Here is a 22,904-nt window from a genome sequence, read left to right on the forward strand (position 1 = left end):
ACGTTGATTACAAATGCAAAAGTGCTGATCTGTTTCAAAGTTTAATATCAGGAACTCACCATAAATAATACGACAGTACAAATATGTCTGTGAGAGTTATTTAAAGCTGTGGAGGATGTGAGATTCTGTTTTTCTCCACATGCTGTCTCCTACTTAGAAGAAAATGGTCAATTTACAATGATAACTACACCAAGATTCTGTCCAGGAAAATGAAATTTATGAACTGGCTACATAAAACTTCAGTTTCTTTCTAACGGGAAATGACTCCAAGATTCACAGCAAAATCCTCTGCTGGTTTCAGAGCCTGAGTTTAAAATAAATAAATCCACTAACATCTGTAATTGCTTATAGGAAAGGCTGACCCATGAAAGTGTGTAACCAGCATTCCTTAGCCTCATATGTCTGCAGCCAAGCCATTTGAGAAAACAGTCTCTCCTGTGTTTTTCCTGCTTTTTGAGTCTTTCTGTGCCCAGAGCTTTACTGGAGAAACTGAAGCATAGCTGCTGCCATTCCAAGTGAAACACTCTGGTTTAGGCTTGAAAGAAATAGTTTTTGGGAGTGATATAAAACCTCTGGTAAAATATCCAGAACCATAGTGAATTTAGGACTAGGAAGAAGAGGACAATCAAAATGTGTATGAATAGAGATCTAGTTTTAATGTTGCCTGGGGGTTGATGGCATTTCCATCTGGACATTGTCCCTAGTGCTGTTCCAAGTAATCTCTAGCGAGTATTGCTGTTCTTACTGTAGCTGAAAAGATTAAGAAACTCATTTAAAAATACCATTTGTTTAGTCTGTTTACCTTGTGTTTTTGACAGCAGTTTGTGAAACATGGTCAGTGCCATGGTTTACTAACTACTCGGAGTTCAGCATTAGTTTCCAGGAGAGCTAATCCTGGAGGTGAGCAGCTGTGGAGGTAAGAGGAGAGAAAGGATGAACACATTTAATAGACTTGTTCTCAGACTTGTCCCAGAAATCCTTCTGAAATGCCAGAAACTGCCTTTAATTACTTCTCGAAATGAGATTGGGCTCTCCTATTCAAAGCTGCTGTGTCACAAAGCAGAATTTTACACTCTAGCACAGCTGCTTGATCTGAAGGACTTTTTTTTTTCTCTCCCATGCTGCATTCCCTGGTCTTGTGTTGTATAAATGTAAGTATGAATGTGTATAAAAAAAGGACAGTCCCAAAGCCTGAGCTCCAGGACAAAAGCCTACACAGTATCAGATATCTGTTTTGAAAACTTTCCTCTTGCCTAATGTGGCTTCTGCGTGTATGTACTACAAGTACAGTGGTAGTGTTTTGGGTCAATACGTGCTTTTTCTAATCTATACAAATTCTCTCCTTCTTCAAAGTTCTGTTTCACAGTGCATCTGCATATACCATCTGACATAATCACGTTTCTTTATTTCTTTCTTTAAGGGCTTTATTAGTTGTGTTCCTGAAGCCCTGTAGCATATCGTGAAGATCCTGTGCATGCTCTGTATGAACTGAGGTGCTTAACTTATGATCTAGAGACTCTGAAGAACCGACTTGTTGATGCATTATGTGTGAGAGCAAGTGGGGTCCTTGGAGAAAGAATGTACTCTACTAGATGGCTGTGAATTAACTGTGGAAGAATGAACTGTCAGAGCAGCAGAGAGGTGCCCACTCTGTTAACTTCATCAAAGTCTGGAGCATGGAGATCTTTGAGATGGTGGAAGGGACTCGGTGAGAATTGCAGGTCATGGAGGACGCAAACCTGAACTGACTCTGGTATCTTCCCCTGCCCTCCTGTCCTCACAGTGTCGTTAAGGCCGCAGTGTTAGTAGAACCTGCAGGCTGATGGATGAACAGGACAATGATTTTAAAGAGTTGTGGGCAAATCTTTTGGGTAGAGCAAAGAAAAAAGCTGGGGATGCTGAGGCAGCAAAGAGGGCTCCGAACAGGTCAAAGGGCACTGCAGCGAGGAGCAAGATAAGAAGAGGCAAAGCTGTTGCTAAGAGCCAAAACCATCATCACTTCCCAGCAGCAAAGGAAACAAACTTGCCTCAAGGTTTGGGTCTAAAGGAACAAACATTGGTGAACAAAGAAGATGGTGATGCTGTGGCCTGTAGTAGTGGTGAGACTGCAGAAAGGGATGGAAAGAGAAACCCTTTCCCTGCCAGCCAGCTGAGTTCAGTGGCCAGTGAGTGCAGCCAGAGGACTCTGACAGGTGAGTGAACAGAAATCTTTCAATCAGAAAACAGGCTGGGACTGAAAACACTCTGTAATTCAATGGAGCTCTTCGGAAGTCCACCTGGAGGGGACATACAGCCACTGGATGTTGCCAAGGCCAGAAATATAAACAAGTTAAGAAAGGTGTTGGATTAATCCATAAAGCATTAGTCCTTCAGTGGTTATTAAACTTGAAGGCCAGAATGCAGTTGCCAGCTGCATTCTGCTTGTTACGAGCAGCAGGAACCACAGGACATCCCATGGTGGGATGGTGGGCAGAGCGAGGCTGTAGGGCTCGCTAGTGACCTTCAGGAAGGCCTGCCTTAAATTTCCTTCCTCTAAAAGGGTTGTAGAGATATCTAAACTCCACTATAGCACAGAAGCCTGATACTGTAGTTATAAAATGTGATGTAGTAGCTAAACAAATTGTTCACTTCTTCCTCTAAGAATGGCTGTTGCAAAACTGAGTCTGGTTTAGGCTGCTTTTGGAATAGAATTCCCAACAGCTCTCTGGACAGCTCAGCTGTGCGCTTAATACTGACTGGTAAAGCTCCGGTGTTTTCTCCCCCTCTAGTAAATACTCTGAGTGGCTGTTCCCAGACTACATTGTCCTTCCATCCTGCTACACCACCAGGGACCTGTTCTTCACCCACCTCAAAGATATCGCTGCTCACAGGGCCAAAGCTGCGGGTAGCAGAGCTGGTAGTGGAGAGAATGCAGCAGTTCAAGAGAGTGGCACCTGAACAGCTAAAACACAGCACAGATGAGAGTTTGCCAAAGTCTGTGGCCAGTGGAGATTTCCCTGATGGAAGCCAGGAGCAGAACCCACCAGAGAACGGTACATTTCTCTAGCTAGCTCTTGTACATGCAGAAGGAGTGCTGGGGGCTGGTGAGAATGGTTGCATGAGAAGCAGTCGGGATTCCTGGGCTTTGTTCCCAGCCAGCGTAGTAACTCAGTGTGCAGCACTGAATAAATCACTCCAGATCACTGAGAAAACTTGCTTTCTCTATTGTTAAAGGGCTATCTGTACCTTTTTCCCAGCTCTTCTCTGAGGCTGAATGAACCTTATGCTTGATTCTGGAGGGATAATGGTCTTGTTGGAAATAGGTTGAAATTCCAACAGGATCGGCCATCTTACCCTTGGGACAGCGTTAGGCAGCGGTGAGGTAAATATGACTTTTAGGTAGCCCCTGTCTTTGGTAGATCTCCAAGCACTCTACAAAAGTAATGTGTTCTATGCAGATATATTAAATTCAAAGCAATTTTTCTCTGATTTTGTTCTCCGTAAGTCAAGGCCCTGTTGGTTCTCCACGGACATGAAAATCTGCTGTGTTTTAATATGTGGTGTATAAGATCCCATATTCTCTCTAGAACCTTTAGCCAAAACTTACTCTTCATTTGGCTCTGACATGTGATGTACTGTGAACGAATTGCCACCTCTTGCTTCTTGGCTAGTGCAGTCCTGTAACATTTAAAGAGTGCAATTTATACATTCCGTTGTGAGCGATCGAAGGTGAAAGTGCAAGAGAAAGATTACCATTTATTTTTACATCTAGTTTATTAAACTAATAATGACAAGTATAAAAGCTCCAAGCCTTTCATACAGGGTTCTTAGTCTTCTGTCTTAGATCATATCTCCTTTCTTTGCCAGATACCCACCATCTTCCATCCGTGGAGCATGATGGTGCTCTGGCTTTGGCTCTTCAGCAGGCAACCAAAGAGGAAGCCCTGGCAAGCCTGGAGGATGAAGGTTTGTTTTTTTGTCAGATCTGCCAGAAGGATCTCTCAGCCATGAACACAACGCGACGAGAGCAGCATGTTAACAGGTGAAAGACCAGTATGAGGTGTGACAGTGTGTCAGAACTGTTTTTTGGAAACTAAGTCTGCTTTCTGAACTATTAAGTGTGTAATCATAGGAGGAGATTATAAGGTTATATTAGCCATAGATTTTTTTATATATAGCAATCTTCACAAGAGGTAAAGCTGTAGATAGATGGATGCACAGCAAACTAGTAATCACCAGTCCTAGTACATCTGATGAATGGTCTCTTAGCCCTGTGTCTGTAGGTTGTGTGTTATCATCTTATCGGGGAGTGATTTTTATAACAGGTACTGCAGATCCAGGATTTCATACCCTCGATCTCTTTGGAGAGGACAGAAAAAGAACCATTAAATGTTTTTACATAGTTTTGGCCTACCACAAATTATTAGAAGTTCATTATCCTGTACTCTTGAATGTGATTTTAATTTTGACTGATCCCTTTTCTGTGACATAAAACATGGTCCTTGTCAACTGAGATATCTGACTTGAAAACATGTGCATTCTTGACACTGCTCAGGGTCATGCCTACAAAAGCAGGAAGTACAAGGAGTAGTCCTGTTTTGGGTGACGAAAACTTACCATTTCTCTGGTAGAGTGATTCTTTTTTTTTTTTTAATGGCAGTTTGTAAGTTAGCTGGAATGTTAGAATGAATGTAGAAAGAAGGATTAGGTGATAGATACGCGATGAAGTTAAAGAAGGTTATTACCTTGCACTTGCTTCTGAGCAACACATTTTTAATACACCTGTGAGGCTGTAATCTCCGTGTAACTGTTATATGTCATATTCATCACAGCAGTGGGCACATAGTTCTGGTTTTTCTAGGGGATGTTTATCTGGCCATTACAGATATTAAGAGATTATTTTGCTTCCTTTTCTTTGATATGGTTTAAGTCTTAGCATGGGCAGTTTTAAAGTCTTCAGAGGTAAGCGCTGCCGTCATGTTACAGGTGTCTGGATGAGATGGAAGAAGCACAGCAAACCTCCAGCAAACCACTGGTCCCTGAATGCCCCATCTGTGGGAAACAGTTCCAGACTCCACAGAGCCGAGTCAGTCACTTGAAACGCTGTGCTGTTGAGATGGATGTTCCTCCTAAGCTGCTGCTTCAGGCAGTGCAGTTGCAGGTGGCCTCGCTTGGTGATGCACCTCCTCAGTGTCCCAGGTAAGCTGGTGAAAACACAAGAAAGATACTGGTTACTTTCTTTGGCCTGAGAGACATTGACCCTGTTCTCCTGGGGAGGAGAGGTAGAAGCAAGGAAGACTTGCACTGGTTTGTCAGAAATATTTCTACTCCATGAGGCAGTTATGCAGTAAAGCTGAATGGTGTGTTTGAGCTTATTAAGCGAACCACAGAGTTTGAGTATGCAGTCTCTCCTGAGCATCTGTCATGACAGTGCCTCAGCTATTCAGCTTGTGGCTCTACTGGATATATGTGCTTTACACCCCAAACCAGAGGAAATAGGCGTGATGTTTTGAAATGTGCTCAGTGCAGAGCTGCATCTGCTGTCTTGGATTTGAGCAGAATCTTCAGAGCATGGCGAGTGGTACCTGACTGACTGTGTAAAAGAGCTCATAAGTCTCTTTGTGCTGAGGAAAGACCGTTGGCTGTTCCCTGTGGAAGCAGAAGAATGGAAAAGCGTTTTCTGCTTCAACTTGGTTTTGCCCATTTGGTACAAAAAAGTGTTCAAGGTAGAGATAGCAGATGCTTCCATCAGTGCTGTGGTCTTGTTCTTACCTTTTCAAAATCAGATTTTCTCTAAATTGCTCTAAATTCCATGGGTGATAATAAATCCTTTGCTTTCTGCTAGGGAAGAAGGTGCTGAGTGTTTTTTGTTATCCTGGATATGGGAGACTCTCTGAGCGATTAGAACAGCTGGTCTGGAGTGCTCAGTGTTTCTTGTCTCTGATCCAGTCACATTAACTTGGGCTTCCTGCTCCATTCTTGTATTTCAGCAATCAACCGAGCAGGTCAAAGCGAAAAGGCCCCTCCAATGAGGATTCAAAGAAAACACAGAAAAGGGCCAAAATGGAGACGAAGGATGAAGATTTGCAGGTTGCTATGGCAATGTCACGCTCTCTGTTGGAGCAAGAAAAGCAGGAACAAGCAAAATCAGTTACAAATGTGAAACCCGTGGCTGCTTTGCCAATCAAATGGAAGCCAGGATCAGGTATGTGTTACAGTGAGTCAGTGTCAAAGCCTGTATTGTTGGAGCAGTAACGTGGCACAACCTGCTCTTCACTAAAACTTTCCTGTTGGGCATAGGCAGGATGACAGCCTTGCTTCTGTTTCATTTAAGCTGTCAGAGCTTCAGCAGTATGCAGTAGCCACACAGAGTAAAGAAAGGCTGCAGGAAGTCCATGGATTTTAGTGAAATCCTTTAGGAATCTTATGCTTTTTTTTTCACCAATTGATGTGTTTGAATCTGTAAAATATTCTTAAGATAAGCTGTTGGGTTTTTTTGTCAACTGGGAAGTAAAAAGAAAAACACTACAAGATTATTGTTGTTTCTCCTGCAGTCACTTTTTTGGTTCTTATTCATCCTGCTGCAGCCTGGATTAATGCAGCTTTTTCAGCCTCGTGTCTTATCTCTCTGTTTTCTTTCTGTTGTGGAAATATGTGTATACTACATGCTGTTGAGCACGTGCTTCACCATTTCAGTGTGCAGAAAGGTTTAGAAAGGAAGACGACTGCCAGGGGAGAGTGTTGAGAACTGTATAGCGGGGAGAATTCTCTCTTAATGACACTGCTCAGGTCCTCTCCTGCCCATAAGTAATACCAGTTGGATCTGGGTTTGGGCATTGGTAAGACACAGGATTTCCAGATGGAAGTTGCACTGTGTTTATGTGGGCTGTGGTTTGATATCATCAATGACCAGTATACAGGAAAAGGAGTCCTTCATGGCTTTGTTGGCATTTTTCTCTCCCATTTTTGTGAAACACCGTTCCATGGGTCTGGGAGGCAGACTGCAGGGATATCAGTTGCTTCTGCAATGATCAGCTTCTGTAGGGATGTGACAGCTCCCAACTGGCAGCCGAGCAGCGCAAGCAGGAGTCAGTCTGTTCTGGAGTTCATTTTTCCCATGAGGGTGATGTGAGGCTTCAGACTACCTGCAAAAATCTTGGGTTGTTTTCAGCTTGTGGCTGCCTTTTGGTCATCACTGACTACAGCACCTGAAGGAGCTGGCATGTTGAGCTCCACCCCTGTGTGTTCAGCCATTTATTTATTTGGGTTTGTCTTCCTTTTCTTTTTAAAGAGAAAAAGCGGCGTAAAAAAGGCCCGACTGCACCTCCACCGTTGCTGCTTCAGGACCCAGAGAAAGCCCGCAAAAGGATCCAAGAGCGAGTAGCTATGCTTCTTACAGAAGAGGTGGAATTCCCTCCCACCCCTCAGCTCCCCACTAGTAGGATCTTGGAGGATGAACCTGGGAAAGCAGCCTGGCTTTTGCCATTGCCCAAAACCAGGGAGTGCTTTTTATGGAATTTCAGTGCTCTGACAGGACCCTGTGACCCTGAATCATTCTACACTGCTGCATTAACCCCTCCAATTGTACCTTGGAAGCCTGTGCAGGTGGGATGCTCTTCTGTCCTTGTTCTGATATTTGTGTGCCCTAGTTCACTTGCCCTGTAACCTGTTTCCTCATTTGGTATCTAAATGAGCGATCCCTTGCCTCTGCATACTCATTGCTTGAGACCCTGTTGTCCTCTGGCCTTACACAGTTATGTTTTATGATCTTGAACTTTTATTTCTCCCTTCCGGAGAGGAGACTGAGGCTCATGTTACCAGGCTATTCCTTGAGCTTTCAGAAAACGAAACTGATGAGAACAGAGAACACTGAGTGAAGAGACCCCATTTTGCTCATTTTGCTACCAGTTTGTCCATGTTTACAGCAGCCTGACTCTTGTTTTCTTGGTGCCTTTCTCTGATTGATTCTAGTATGAGCTTTGCCTGTGTGTTGTACTCAGCAAGGATCTGGGTGGAAAGTTTAAACTGAATACTGATATTTGTCTTGCACAGAGGAGAAGGTGGGAATGTCTGGAGTTGTAAAGTGAAGCATTTGCACTTCAGGCTTTCCCTGCACATCCCACTGTATCTTGGCTCCCATAGAGCTTTGATCCAGTTTTCAGTTCTACTGTTTCAGTCTGGTTTTCATCTAGATCTCCTGCTTCTTTCAGTGCTCTGTATTTTTATAAAAACTACCTACAGAAGTAGACAAAGCTCTTTTAGTCTTATCACACACTTGCTCTCTGAGAAGGATATAACTTCTCTTTCTTCCCTTATTCTTCTCTTGAATAAGTGTTTGATGGTTCTTTTAAAAAACTACTGTGCATATATTTATAAATATTTATTTAATACTTCTTCCCTAGTCAAAGCCCAGAGTTTTTCACTTGATTATCACATGCTAGGGCGGTACTAGAGGGGCTCCATTCTGTTCAGATTTTTGACCTTTCATTCAAGCCAAAAACTGCCAGAGAAGTTTAAAAGTAAAGTAGAAAAGCCTTTAAAATCATGGCAAGAGTGTATTTTCCCATCTGATTCTTTCCATTCAGACAAATGGCTAAACCATTTTTACTGAGAAATAAACAAACAAAAGTGTTTTTATTGGGAAACAGAGACCAAACCTGGAAAATACCAGTTCCAAGGTGAAAGTTTGATTTAGTTACATGTAACTGCAAAAGCATTTCAGAACTCAGAACAGAAGCACCTGGAGAGATTCAGCTGTGACCGTTGCCAGGCACTCCTGCTATAATGAAATATCGAGGTGTTGGAGCGGGAGCGTTTCCACCATCCTTTCTCCCTGCTTGGCAGTTGCCTGCACAGACATGCTCCCGGAGATACCACCTTTTCTGTGTTTTCTGTTGTAGTTCCCTTTGTTCTGTTCAGAGCTGCCTTATCTTTGGAGAGTCCTCCATAAAACTGCAGAGAGCTTTTGCCTCAGAAGCCCTTGTACCTAGGGAATGCTCTGTCATCCTTTACTAAATGCTTCAAAAGTACAAAGTTGAGACTGTACTCTGAGCTCTGCAAATACATAAAACAAGACCTAATTTATTGCTGTCTTTTTTCCTCCTCTTTTCATCAGAATCATGAGCCAGAGAACATTCTGCCATTAGTGGGATCTGATCAGCCAAAAGTATCCCAGCAAATTCAGCCTGACCTCAGTTCTCATGAGCCCACTTGCACAGAGGTTGGGGGCCAAACTTCTGATGAATCCAAGTCAGGCCATGAAGATGGACAGTTTTTGTCTCACAGCCAGAAGGATGTTCAGACCCTCCAGGACCTAGTTGAGTTGGCCAGGGAAGGACTTACCCTCACTCAGTGGAACGCTGACATTGATCACATTCAGGCAGCGAAGCAGCCAGGTAAGTTCTGACAGTTTACTGAGCCTTGTCCCCAGTCCCTTCAGTTACACAGATCCAGACTCTGGCTCTACTAAGTTAGGTGAGCCATGAGGGCACCCATAGGGTGTTGATGTTGATCCAAGAGGTAATACTGGCAGGGGAGAACATTTTTCTGCAGTAAGCTTTAGATACAATCAAGCTGATGTTTTTGAAATGATTCATAAACCCCATCATTTAAGAGAATTCCTGGACAGCAGATAACTAAATTTTCTTTTCAAATTCTCTTAAAGATATCAAAGTATTTTCTGCCAGGCATGTTTAACAACTGGGCCAAAATGCTCATCTCAGCTATTTGGACAGTCTTTCTGTCTTACACTGTCTTTTGAGGTCTTGAGACAATCAGGTGAAAGAGAAGTTTATTTCTGTTGCTCCGCATCCTGTCCTGTGCACTCTGCAGACTAGTGCAGGGCTCAGGCTGTGCAAAACTGATTTCACTGGCTGCAGTAGGGCCTACGAGCATTTTGTCTAGGTTGAAATGTGAATCCAGGATGTGTGCTGCTGGGATGAGACCTTGGCATGTCCCATCCCACTTGTGTCCTATTTTTTATCCTACTGGAGGAAAACTGAAATATGAAAGCAGAGGAGCATGCTGCATTCGCAGTTCCTCCGTCTGGGTGATTATGGCACACGCATATCTGCAGTAGGTTGGTGCTGCCCATGGCTGAATGGTACTTGTGTGCCCACAGCTTGTCACAGCCCAGAGCCAAACCCTCTGATAAAGGTGTGAGGGAGAGGCTGAGCCTTCAGCTCAGTCCAGCTGGTTACAGCTGCTAGCTCGGGGAGCTGTCATGGCCAGGATCCTGTCAGGAGTTCTTACATCGCTCTGCCTCACAAAGAAGTTGTATGTGATTTGTGCATTTTCTTCTTTGAGGAAAAGAACTGACTTCCAGTGATATTCCACATAGTGGCTTTGTCCCCCCGTCCAAAGAGAAGAGCCTCCTGATGAGCAGCGGTAAAAGAGTAAGGACAACCCTTTTTTCCACTTTTTTTTGGTGTTTATTTAGCACTATAAATAAGAAGCTATTGCATTTGTGCGATTCAAGGGAGTATGGAATGTTTCCCGTTCCTTTCCGTGGAAACAAATAGATGCTTAAGGTTCACAGTCACTCAGGAGCCATCATGGGCACAGGTGGGATAAGCACACGTGGTGGTATTTCATCGATGCCCACAAGCAGGCCTATGGATTTTTCAGTGCTTTGTCCTACATATTTGGAGGTAGGGGCTAGGGGTGCAGCAGCACCACATCAGGCAGGGCTCTGCTGTAATGCCCGGGTTGTCCAAGAGAAAACCGTCTGCTGCCTCCTCCAGGCTCACAGCCCAGCTACACTGGGTAGTGTGGAGCTGTTCCTCCTCTGTCACCTTCCTCTCCACGCTGTGTCTTGCAGTGGATTGGCTGACTCACACTAAATTCTCTCATTTGGCGTAAAAGCCTGATAGATGATGTGGAATGCTGTGAGGTCCGTGGAAGATGAGCATCTGGTTGCTGCTAATGTGAGAGTTTTAAAAGGTTTTGTATAGAAAATCCTCAATTCTGGGAACACAGAGGATCTAGCTTGAAAATCAGTATGCTCTCTGTGACGACTAGATGAAGAATACAGGCTAGTAAGTCACAGATGATTTTTTTTTATCAAACCAGTAGTGTTCTGTAGATCACATCTTACCCCCAGATGCACCAGTGGATGTGTAAAGCGCCATGGATGTATTATCAATTTTCTTCAACTGAAGTGCATGTAAAAACACTCTTAATTCAATTTTCCTACAAGTGTCATCCACTTTATCTGTTGAAACCTATTATCTTTGGTTTGATAATAATCATGCCATGAAAGCAAGTAGCTTTTGATGCCAGATAAATTTTGATGCCTTGAGAAAGCACATTCATATGGTGCTAATAGAATTAAGAGGCTTCTAAAAGGAGACAATTTTGTGAAGTAGGAATCTACTGAACTTGATTACCCCAGCTACTTGTTACAGAAACTCTAGATATTCTTTGGGGGTATTAAAAAAAATTCTTAGCAGGAAAAAACGTCTTGTTTTAGATACTTCTGAGCCTATTAAACTAGAAGCCTTTAGCAATACAGAAAATGTTCTGATACTGTTGTTGAAACTTAGGTGCTGCCAGCAAAACCAGTATGATCATTTTTTCAGATTTAGTTTGATCCCATTATAGATTTCCTGAGCAAATGAAGTGTTGTTGAAGACTTGGATTGCCAGTGGGAGAGATTTGTGCTTTATATAAGCACAGTCACTGTGTAACCAGGTACAGCAAATACATTCATTGCATTGGTAACGCATCCCCCCTCTCATGCTTAAGACCCTTGTCATGTCTGTGAGGTCCAGTCTAGCTGGTCTCAGTAGGAGAGAGTATTCTGGTGTGTTCTCTGGCAGGAGCACATGCCCACTTGGAGCTGTCTTCAGACCAGTGCATTCGCTTTGCACAGAGAATGGTGCAGCCAGGAGGTTTCTAGCCTTGTTTAATTTCCCTGTTCTCGATTCATAATTTTAGCATCAGCAGGAAAGCTGTTCTGGGCTTGCTGCCTGGAACGTGGCATCAGGAGTCTGTGTTTGCTGGCTTCCTGAGGTCCTGTCTTGCAGGTATCCTACCTGCCAAGAATAAGAAAGCAAGAAGGATCAGATTAGTTTCCAGACTAAGCTTCCCGTCTTCCCCTTGGAGATCAGTCCACACCACTGCCATGACACACAGTCTTCTCTAGCCCACCTGTGAAGGCCTGGAAGAAGCATTCTGGTATGGGCTGCTGTTTCGGTGCTAATTAGTGTTGGCTGCCTGCAGACACATGCTGGAGCAAGTAGAAAGGTTGGGTTTCCACAGGCCACTGACCTAATGTAGAAACCTGCTAATAAAATAGAGCTGTGTTCTTCCAGGTGGAACTGCATCCCATGCAGATGTTCACTGGAATAAAACTTGTAGTTCCTCAACTCTGCAGTAGGTTTGAAAAGCACAGGGTCAATGATTAGTGTGTTAACTATAAACTGGTTTACACTTACAGTCAGACAGCCTCTCAGCTGTGAGCTGAGGGTATTTCACATGCTTCTCTGAAGCACTGGCCATCTCCAGGGGCGCTTAGGGAGATCTGAGCTTTAGAAGATGGCCTGGCGTGGGTTCGTACTGGGAGCAGCTCCAGAGCAGAAACTGTGTTCATCACTGCTGTCCTTGGCAGCGTAGCCCAGGCCTGACCTTACCATCACCTGTAACTGGTAGTTCAGTCAACCAGCCCTCTCCAAAACTCCAGCTATGGGTTATAAAATGATAATAGAAATTATGTTTCTTTTTTATAATTGAGTGGAATTTTCAAAAGGAGTTTCAGTAACATGCACATAAATTCCTTTGAACTAGACACCTACATTAGTTTAATTCTGTGTGGGGCCCTTATTGCAGAGCTGCTCTTCTCAGCTGTCATTGCCAGACAGTGAATGAGAGAAGAAAGGTTCATCACCCCATCTCTGTGTCTTCCTCTAATTATAGTGAAGTTCAAGTCTGTCAAAGTGGAAATTACAGTTTCCTAAAAATGTGGTGGAAGGCAGCAGATCAAGAGGCCAGCTGCAGGCAGTGGCTAGACCACATCAGGAAATGGTGTGGTGAAGATCTGAGGGTGATAATGTGCTGTAATACAAGACAGCACAAGTACAGTAGAACACAACACAACTGCCCTTTCTTTACAATTACTACTGTGAAAAAGTAGAGGAAGCCAAAGCCAGAAATATCTGTTAGACTTGTCTGCTTATTTGTCGTATGGAAGACATGAAGTTGATAATGCTGATTATCTTCAGAAGGCAAAGGCAGTGTATCCAGAGCGGGGCCCACAGTACAGCAGTGCTGATAAACTGGGTTATTCCCTTCTTATTTTTCAGGTAAATGTTTGGCAGGTATAACCTAACTTCTGTTTTTGTGTTCCTTCTGTGTTCTAGACCTCTCTCAGGTTGCTGGCTGAAGATTTCAGTGCAATGGTCAACAACCCCCACTTAAGTGATGTCCAGTTCCAGGTGGACTCTGGGGAAGTCCTTTATGCCCACATGTTTGTGTTGTACGCACGGTGTCCGCAGGCCATTCAGATTGTAAGTACCGCTGACACACTTCCCTCCTCTCCTTCAGGAAGGCCCACACTGCTCACACCTGTAATCCTGTAATGCAGCAGAATCGGCACAGACCACTGCTGGGCCTGATGGCAAGTGCCTCTGGATCTGCAGTGGGTTTTCAGCTTAGGAAACCAGAATTTTGACAAAGTGGTGGAAAATGTGGTACTTTATCTGGTGAGACTGTGGGCAGGCAAGGACCCTTCCTTGCATTCTGCCCATGAGCAACAGAGGAAGCTTCCTAAGTGCTTTTTGCCCTTGAATTTTTGTACCTGTGCAAATGCAGGCTGCCTTGTCCATCTTTGTGTATCCTGCCCATCACCCAGGCTGGGAAGCATGAGTATGGAATAAAGAGATTCTGGGAAGTTCTTGAAAATAACCTACACAGAGGTTTTGTCACTCTGAGTTGCTTTGGAGGTAACAGCACTGAACGGTGCTTTTTGCAAGGTTAGGGAGGTAGTTCTTACGTTCCCAGAAGCATTTTGGGTTGAATAGTTCCCAGCCTGCTCCTGTGCAGTCTCGTGTTGGGCCAGTGAAAAGCACTGAGCCTGAGATTTGAACTCTTCACAGAGCTGCTGTCAGTCCACAATGCCAGCTCCTTAACAACAGAAGCTTTCTTTAACACTGCCCTTTTGGAAATAGTGGAATTAGTTTTATCCTCATTTTATCTTGGCAGTAGTTTCCACCCAAGGTGACTCAGGATATTTATAAGGTGTCCGTGAAAGTTTGGGGAGGGGGAGCAAGTTCATGTGAGCCATACAGCAGTCTTAATGTGAAAATTTTTAAGGAATCCTCACAACCATTAGCAAATGTGCGTGTGCCCAAGAATCAAGCGACTTCAAAAATGGTTGAGTTAGCCACGTTCTCCTTTATTTCCTTGCAGCTGTGCCTGTCTTCAGCATTCCCATCCACTGTTTGCATGGGCAGGAATCATTTGTGTGGGTAAAGCTGTGGGATTGGCCCCATGCTCTATTTTTGATTCCTGCAGAGGATTGTTTTCCTGTAAGCCCCACCTGCAGAGCAGCATTTCATTTTATTTTCTGTATAGGTGAGAGAGTGCTCTTCTTTGTTGTTTTTTGGTTAGAAAGAGACAGTGAATAGTCAGAGATTACTTCAGAGCCCCTGTTTTCTGTGACATCTCCTGACTTTCTGAAGAGAGTTTCAGATAGCACAAAATGTGATTTGGCTGCAAAGGAAGTGAGACTTTATTGAACCGTAGATACATTTTTGCCAAAACCTGAGATCAGGTTGGACCCAAACAGATAATGGTCCAGTTCAGTGCAGTACTATTTTGTAAGGTGTCTCCTTTCCTGTGAAACACCAGGATAACTGGAGTTTTGGCAGTGCACCAAGAGTAGGTAAATTCGAAACAGAGGAAGCTCACTTGTAGAGAGGTGTAAATAACTCTGGAAATTGTGCTCTGGGAAGTAATTTGATTCCAAAACTAAGTGGAGAACTCTAAGACCATCTTTCAAGTGTGTGACTAAAACAATGAGTCAAACTTAATCCAAGGTAGCCGCTGTAGGGTCAGGAAGGAAATGGCCTGTTCCATATGAAGCTCTGCATAACTGGTCATCTTAGCTTCCCTCCGAGGCAGCACGGCCTGGTCCCAGGGTAGGACATCAGTGAATTAAAGGAATAAGCTGATGGGAACGAGAACAGTGGTGGTGTTGTTCCTTTACCAGCAAATGGACTTGGTTTGCTTTCCTCCCACCCCAGGTTCACAGCGAAGGGTTCTTAGTAGAGGAGGATGGGAACGCACAGACACGCCGTGTGCTGCTGAGCGACGTGACAGGAGAGGCGGTGTGTGCATTCCTGCGATATCTGTATGCTGCTGATGCTGACATCGCTGCTGGGGTGCTGCCCCAGGTGGGGGATCTGGCTGCCAGGTTGGTATCATGAGCCTGTTTTGGATCCCCTCACACTTTCAGACACATAGACCTCTCTACCTGGTGGCTTACAAATTCCATAGTCCTCTGCTTACACATTATATGAAACTTGAACTTAAGAACATCCTACCTTCATATTTTCCATTACTGTCTCCTCAAGTTCTGTCTATGTGAGATTTTCTGTGTTCAGCAAATACTTAGCAGACTTTTGCCAAGAGTTTTGTCTGAGGATGTTTATTGACAACTGATGATGATGATGAGCATATCTTCTATATGTGATTCTCAAAGCCTAGCACTAGTGACACACTTATCTGAACAGCACTTGCAGAATGTATCGGCTGCACAGAATGCTAACATGTTGTGTCTGCCACACTCTTGGTTGTGATCCTAGCTGTCCACTAAGTGAAGAGCTTGAAATAGGAGCAGTTGCTGAGGTACAGGGGGAAGTGGTTGGGTCTTACCAATATGTATGTACAGGGGTGCCCTATCACTCCAAAAAGCCATGAAGCTTGCACACAACAGACATCATCCAGCCCCAGCCATGCCATGGGGCTCTCACTAGTGCAACTGGCAAAGGGGATTCATTGTAGTCATATAGCTGTTAAATCTCAAACATAAAAAAGGAAAAGCGAGCCTGATACTTTCATGTGAGTGACACCTGGAAAAGGGAATTCCAGATTTTAGGAGTATACTGGGTCTTGGCCATCTTAGGAAACAAGCATCCTCATGCAAGTGCTTTACAAGGCTCACAGAAGTGATCAGGCAGCCAAATAGTGAAGAAGTACTGGAGGAGGAAAATACTAACATTACTATTACATCCTTGCAGGTTTGGTGTGAGGGAACTGATCGCAGAATGTGAAAACAAAACTGGAGACAGTCAGGTGTCTTCCGGAGTAGATTCAGAAGATGATCTTATCTCTGTGAGGGATGACAAAGATTGTGAGGACAGAGCTGAGAACTTCCAAGACCTCTTGAAGTCAGTGTGGGTGGGTGAAGATGAGGAAGAAGGAGCTATGCTGAACCCTGAATGCCAGAAGGAAGATGACAATGGAGTGGGTGAACAGGAACTGGAGGAAATCTATGGGTTTGCTGCAACTCAGAGAAGGATGGTTCAAGGTGAAATAGAGATGAGCGAAGGAACAGACTGCAGCATCTGCAGTGATACTGAGGCAGCCCAAGGTACAAACCAGCAGACTGAGGAGGAAGAGGTAAAGACATCTGAATCTGCTTCAATAAGCAACAACTTCAAAGATCCAAAGGACGACAATGATGTGGAAAGATTGAGGTGCGACTCGTCTGCACAAGAGGAAATGCAGAATATAAATAGGTGCAAGAATGTGAGTGCTCCACAGGACGCTTTTGTACCTCACCACAGTGAACCTCAAAAGTGGGACGCAGCATCCCATGGTGCCACCACTAATGAAGGAGAGGCTGTTAGGAGATGTGAAGGTGCAAAGAATTCCAAGTCATCTCAGGTCTCACACAATGGGGCAGATCACTGTGAAAACCAGTTTCCCAGCTTCCACGGTCACGCTGATATAAATGAAAGTTATGAACACTTGTTTTCTGCAACTCAGGGAGCTTACTGTGAGCCTTCTCCAGTGAAAGAAGTTATCAGAGAATCGGGAAAGGCTCCTAGTGAAGAACATGGCAACGTTAATGATTCATTTCTGTACAGCAAGTCACAAAAAGACCTCTCTCCACATAAGGATGGGGTTTATGTGAGTCCTTCTCCCAAACTTTATGATGTGCCCCTTTTTCCTGCTGTTGGCTCTTCACCTGCATCTCCAAAATCAGACAGAGAGTTTGCCAGAGAACATGTGTCAACACCAAAGCAAAACAAAAAGGAAAAATCATTCCTAACTGATGACGTACCCTTTCAGAAAGCCAACGAGCTGGATACCGCATCAACAAATGACAAGACCATTTCTCCAGCAGAGCTTCCCAACATTGATGTAAACAAGCATACATATGTCCCTGTGTTGTCATCACCCGTCATCAGAACTCAGGATGCTGCAGCTCAGGGGGACAAGGAGGGTGATGTTATTGTTTTATCTTCTGATGATGAAATGGAGTTACAAGACCAGTCACCAGAATCAGGCTCTGCTCTGAAAGAAATGGAAATCCCTGAGCAACTGAAACGTGTAAACATAGAACGAGGTCCTGAGACACCAAAACGTGCACATAACTCGCCAGTCACTGAAACAGAGGAGAAATCAACCCAGGTCTCATGTGGCATTATGGATACAGTGCCTATAGGTAATGACGTAAAGACGTCCACTGAGTTGCCGCTCAGCAGACAAATAGATGCTTGTATGGAGATCAAACAGAGTCAAAACCTGAGCCCTGCAAAAAGTCTCAGTCATGAAATGTCTGCAGGTACAGACAGCTCCTGGCTAGTGCCAGACACACCGGTTCTGAGCAAAACCAGAAGTTTCTCAACACAGACTCAGGTCACAAGTATTAATTCTTTAAAGAGTCCAGAAACTAAACTGAGCACAAAGGACTTAGCAGCAGGTAACAGTAACCATGAAATGCCTGGAAATTTAGCAAAAGCTTGTGAAACAACGTTGTCAAGCAAACATTTGCCTATGGAGATCTCAGCCAGTGAAATGAGCCCTTGCAGCAGCCCAGCAGCAGGATCATTTTCCAGGAACACTCCACCCGTTTCTCCAGTGGATCCAGTTCTCCCCTCCCCTGGCCGCACAGACATAAAAAGCAAGTGTGCCAATATCTCATTTTTATCCAAACCTGTGCCTCCATGCCATGAGCAGTCATTGGAAGATAAAACAGATACCAGTGTGGTTGAGATAGAGGACAATGACAAGGAAATAAGTCTGCCTTCGGTGAGCAGTAGCGTCTTGCTTTGTGAGGAGCCCCCAATCCCTGTTGATGACTGCTGGCGTGTTGATTGTCTGTCACCTGTCAGAGGAACCAGCCAGAACTCCAACCAGGTCAGCCGTGCAACGACCAGCACTGCCAGCAGCCCCAAACCCAGCTCTTTGCATGACCGGTGGGAGAGCCCAGTGCACACACACGAAATCAAGGGCAGTACCCCTCTCCGAGAAAGTGCTGTTGGCAGAAGAACAACTTTGCTCCATCTTGAAAAGAGTCCCATTGAGGCATGTTCATCACTGGGCAGCAGAGCAAGTTACCTGAACTCCAGACTCTGGGATGATTGGAATGGAGAAGAGGAAGATGAATTCCCAGAGATGCTTCCTCTGTCCCAGAGGTTGTCAACTGCAGCTGGTGCCTGTCAGACAGATCCTGTAAAGACTCCCGGTGAGCACTTGTATGGATACCAGATTCATTGAATTAGGTTAAATTACTTTAATTTTAAGTGGTCATCTTGCCTGTGGTTCACTTGATGCACTGAAAGGGTCTCTGCCCATGGCCAGGCTTCATGCATGGTCTCCTGCAAAACTGCTGGTGCTCTGGGCCGCCTTCCCACGGCCGGGCCTGGGCCCTTGTAAGAGGCTTCTGGGTGCCCAGCACCCTTGTGTACCCTGTTTCCCTGAAAATAAGGGTCTTGTAATGAGTTTGGGAGCAAAAATTAATATTTTTTTACATATATAGCTGTCTGGCCACTGCTTAAATTGACTTTTTTAAATGAACTGTAACTAGGGTTTATATTTTGAGCATCCTGAAAAATCATGCTAGGGTTTCTTTTCGGAGTAGGTCTATTTTTCTGAGGAAGAGGGTAGTTCCTTCCATTGAAGACCAGTAATTGATCTCATAGTATCTAATGAAATATATTAATTATGCCATACTAACTGATTAGTCTAACAAGTGTTTAGAACATGATGTGTGAGACTGTGCTTCACCAGTTAATTGATATCATTAAATCAGTATTTAACTCAGGACCCCAAGAGCTTGACTTGCTCAGTTTCTCCTGAAAGTCTCTGTTATGAAGTTTAACTTCCTGGGAGAAGAACTACTTTACAGAATTCAGTAAATCTGTTTTTTTTTTAACTCTGCCTGTTCTAACAAAGCCCTGAATGGGCTTCATATTCAGATGGGACATATGTCTTAATTTAAGCTCTTCTCTGATTTAAAATCAATAAAAAACAAGTATCCCAGTTTAGAAAAAAACCCAAACTGTTGACTGTTCTGCCCAATATAAAACTGAGTAATGATTAGAAGAGCTTGTAGACTAACAGTGCTATTTAAACAATTCTTGTATAATATTAGAGTATCTGCCACTAAGGGAAGATACCAGCCATTTAAAGTCCTTTCTGTACTAATCCTGATCATGGTAATTTCATTCTACTGCAGAACCTTCCTGTCAGGAGAACGACAAGCCTCCCAGCACTCCAGTGACACCGATGCCACATTACTCCATGATGGAGACCCCACAGCTGAAGAAGGAGTTGAGCAGGTTGGCATTACTTTCATGAGTACTTCTCTTTATGAGCAGCAACTTGCTGGCAGGTGGTGTGAAAGAAAGCTTCTGGGCTGAACTGGAGACCTTGGTGAAGGTCCAGTCAGTGTTTTTTGAGGTCACGTCACACTTTTCCAGCTGACCACTGCACGTCCCAGCCCGAGCCCCTTCCTGAGCTGGGACAGTGGAAGGTGCAGCGTTATCTTTACCTAAGCTCCCACCTTTCTCTTTCAGGTTTGGAGTTCGTGCTCTCCCAAAACGCCAGATGGTTTTGAAGCTGAAGGAGATATTCCAGTATACTCACCAGGACGTGGACTCCGACTTTGAGGATGAAATCCCATCTTCCCAGCCTCCCCTGCAGAAGTCCCCAGCCAAATGCCCTAGGCAGCCAAAGGCAGCCCGGACTGCTAGTGGAAAGCGTGCCACTGCCTCCAGGGCTGTGGGCAAAAAAAAGCGGGTTGCTATGGCTTCTTCAGTGGTCCCTGTGGGGAGGGATGATGGTGACCTTGTTGGATCCTGTGAAACAGGCTGTCCAGCACCCAAGAAGGGAACTAAAAGGACAAATCACCCAGAAGGAGCCAAAGAGAAGAAAAAGTCATCCGCATCTCCAGAGAGATGGTCTCTTGCAGCTGATGGTGAGGAACCAATGCCCTCAGCATCTCAGGAGTCTGCAGTTTCTTCAGGGGATGGAAGCGACATCTCTTTTGGTTCACAGAGGTAAGGGAACAAAGTACTAAAAAACAGTCAGTGGTGCAGGACAGAGATGAGCTAGGAATGTGGCAGAGGTGAGCGTCCATGTGGCCTGCAGTGGCCCTGTCACTTCCTTGGGTGTGTCAGTTGAAGGTCAGTACGCTTCAACAAGAGACATAGGCTTTGGGTTTTTAGTCTAATTCCCGGTGAGCTGTTCTCAGAACACAAAAGTTGTTGTGGCTGCCTGTGGGCAAGGCTCAAACCTGGCATGCCTGGTCTCTGCAAGTCAGAGCGACAAGGAGAGGACGGCACAGCACTACACAGTGTGGCGGCAGTAGGAGCTGTGGGTGTGGAGGAAGGAATGCCAGACAGCTCTGGGGCTGTGTCAGCAGGACTGGCGCTGTCGCTCTGTGATGGGTAAGTTTGCAGAGCACGTGGCATGTTTTCCTGCACTCATTTTGTGGATGCTGGTATCAGAGAGTTTGTGATCCCACAGAGGGTAGTCACAGGGGTTGGCACCAAGGGCTCGGAGAGCTCTGATGCTGTCCTTGATGGGCTGTTTTTTCCTTCATCTCTGGTCTACTTGATCTTGCTTTTAGTTCTTTCATTAATGAATTTGAAGCCTGTGCTTTTGCATCTGAGGAGGAGGAAGATGAGCTTCCAGCATCTCAAGCAGCAGCTCGGGAAGAAGAAAAGATGGAGGCTGTAAGGTGCTACATCCGTTCAAATACTGCCCTATACAACAAGATTCTCTTTTATGAACCAATTGAGCTGGCTGCACTGCATGCAGAGCTGAAACAGAACGGCATTAAAATTTCCAAGGCAAAGCTGCTGGACTTTGTAGATGCTCACTGTATCACATTTACCACAGCTGGAGCCCGGAAAGAGAAAGAACAGAAGAGAAAAGGGAACAAAAAACAGAGGAGACGATACTGAATGGAGCCTGCTCCTCCATCCTGAAAATTTCGTAGACGAAGGCCTTCTTGATAAGCTGGAAACCCCGTTCCAGGCTGGTGCTAGCAGCGGTGCTGTGATCGGCGGGTGCGCTGCTCCTCCTTGTGGCCTGCTGTCCAGATGACAAGCTGCACAGTGGGTCTGAAGGAGCTCCCGTTCCCTGCCCTCTGCTCCCAATTGCACAAACTTCTCCAGTTGCTGTCCTGCCTTCAGCATGGGGGTCATCTGGAGCCTTTTTTTTACCCCCAGTTTTCCTCCTGTGCCTTTTCTTTCCATTTTTCTAATCTTTTAGTTCCCCAACTTTTCTTTATGTTGGTGCTTCACCCAGTGACACTTGCCAAGACCTTTTCTCTGGCCTTGGGCTGTGAAGTGCTTCACCCTTCATGTTCCAGTGTTCAGTACAATAACCCACCTGCAAGAAACCAATCCCTTCTCCCCTGTGTAAAGCACTGGTGTTTAGAGCCCAGTGACTTCCATCTTCATTTCTACAGCCCACAATTTGCCCTGCTGATTGTTCAGGCAGGGAGCACTGTGGAAATCCAACGCCTTTCTTCTGTCCTTGGTCCAGTTCGCAATCTGCTTAAAAACCTAAATCTGTGTTTCTTAAATGGCTGCAAAACAGCAGAGGTGTTTTTGTAGTCTCCTTGTGACACGAGATGTCATGTGAAAGCCCTCTGGATTCAAACTTTCCATTCTGTATGTTCACTTGGATGCTGCATCTGTCTTAAAGATACCGTCTGCTCCATTTTCTGAGCACCTTTACCTTGTCCGCGTAGCTTGAGTGTCTCCTTGACAGAGATGTTTTTCCAGAGTGTTATAATGACCGATGGATCTCTTCAGCACTTCTTATTAATATAATGTGATCTAAACCCACTTTTCTGGTCAGTCTTATTTCCAAAATGACTGATCTTAGGTTGTAAATTGTCTGGGCCTCCTGGAGGAGTCTTGGACCCTAAATTGTCATCTTTTATGTATTGACATTCACATCATCATCTGACTTTTGTCTGTTCTGGCAGTTCTGAGTCTGCAAAGAGTCTCACTCAACAAAATGGACACAACACTTCGAAAGATAAGCCAGACTTCTGAATGTATTTATATATTTGGAACATACAAGCATTTTTCTATTTTTGATACAGTATGTCCTTGAGTTTATTTGATTTATATCTGCAATAAACAATTTGGGAGGTACTAATGATAAGCTATAAGTAATGCCTTATGGCAGGCTCCGGGGGGGTTGTTTCTAAACAGCAACATTAGGTCTAGTCGAGAGCAGTAGAGTCTGCAGTCTGTGCCCACGCAGCTGAAACCTTGAGCAGAGAACACGAGGAAGAGTTGTCACAGGCACTGTGAGGACGAGGAACAGGAGAAACCACCTGGCAGCAGCTGACGAATTGCTGCCCGGAGAGAGAGGAGCTGCCCGGTTCATCGGGGCTGCGCAGCACAAAGGGACAGGAGGGCTGGGGGAAGGTGTGGGGGCTGCGGGAAGGG

General features: G+C 44.7%; 1 protein-coding gene across 1 annotated transcript; it reads left to right on the forward strand.

The window, feature by feature from the left end:
* Window positions 1-1,681: 1,681 nt before the first annotated feature.
* On the forward strand, window positions 1,682-22,521 carry SLX4 (SLX4 structure-specific endonuclease subunit). The gene is made up of 14 exons (XM_080353666.1): window positions 1,682-2,192; window positions 2,769-3,032; window positions 3,847-4,021; window positions 4,966-5,178; window positions 5,970-6,184; window positions 7,271-7,584; window positions 9,095-9,374; window positions 10,285-10,373; window positions 13,338-13,484; window positions 15,222-15,391; window positions 16,218-18,673; window positions 19,667-19,769; window positions 20,007-20,489; window positions 21,062-22,521. The coding sequence occupies exons 1-14, from the start codon at window positions 1,823-1,825 to the stop codon at window positions 21,396-21,398; spliced, it is 5,616 nt and encodes a 1,871-aa protein (XP_080209792.1). The 5' UTR covers window positions 1,682-1,822; the 3' UTR covers window positions 21,399-22,521.
* Window positions 22,522-22,904: the final 383 nt, after the last annotated feature.

Source organism: Nesoenas mayeri (assembly GCF_963082525.1).
Source record: "Nesoenas mayeri genome assembly, chromosome: 15".
Taxonomy (NCBI): Eukaryota; Metazoa; Chordata; class Aves; order Columbiformes; family Columbidae; genus Nesoenas; species Nesoenas mayeri.

Bases quoted from the DNA above. Each gene is read 5' to 3' on its own strand.
- SLX4 (XM_080353666.1), top strand. From the start codon at position 1,823: ATGGATGAACAGGACAATGATTTTAAAGAGTTGTGGGCAAATCTTTTG. The intron at 3,033-3,846 runs GTACATTTCTCT...TTTCTTTGCCAG, and splicing joins GCAGAACCCACCAGAGAACG to ATACCCACCATCTTCCATCC. The intron at 13,485-15,221 runs GTAAGTACCGCT...CTCCCACCCCAG, and splicing joins GTCCGCAGGCCATTCAGATT to GTTCACAGCGAAGGGTTCTT.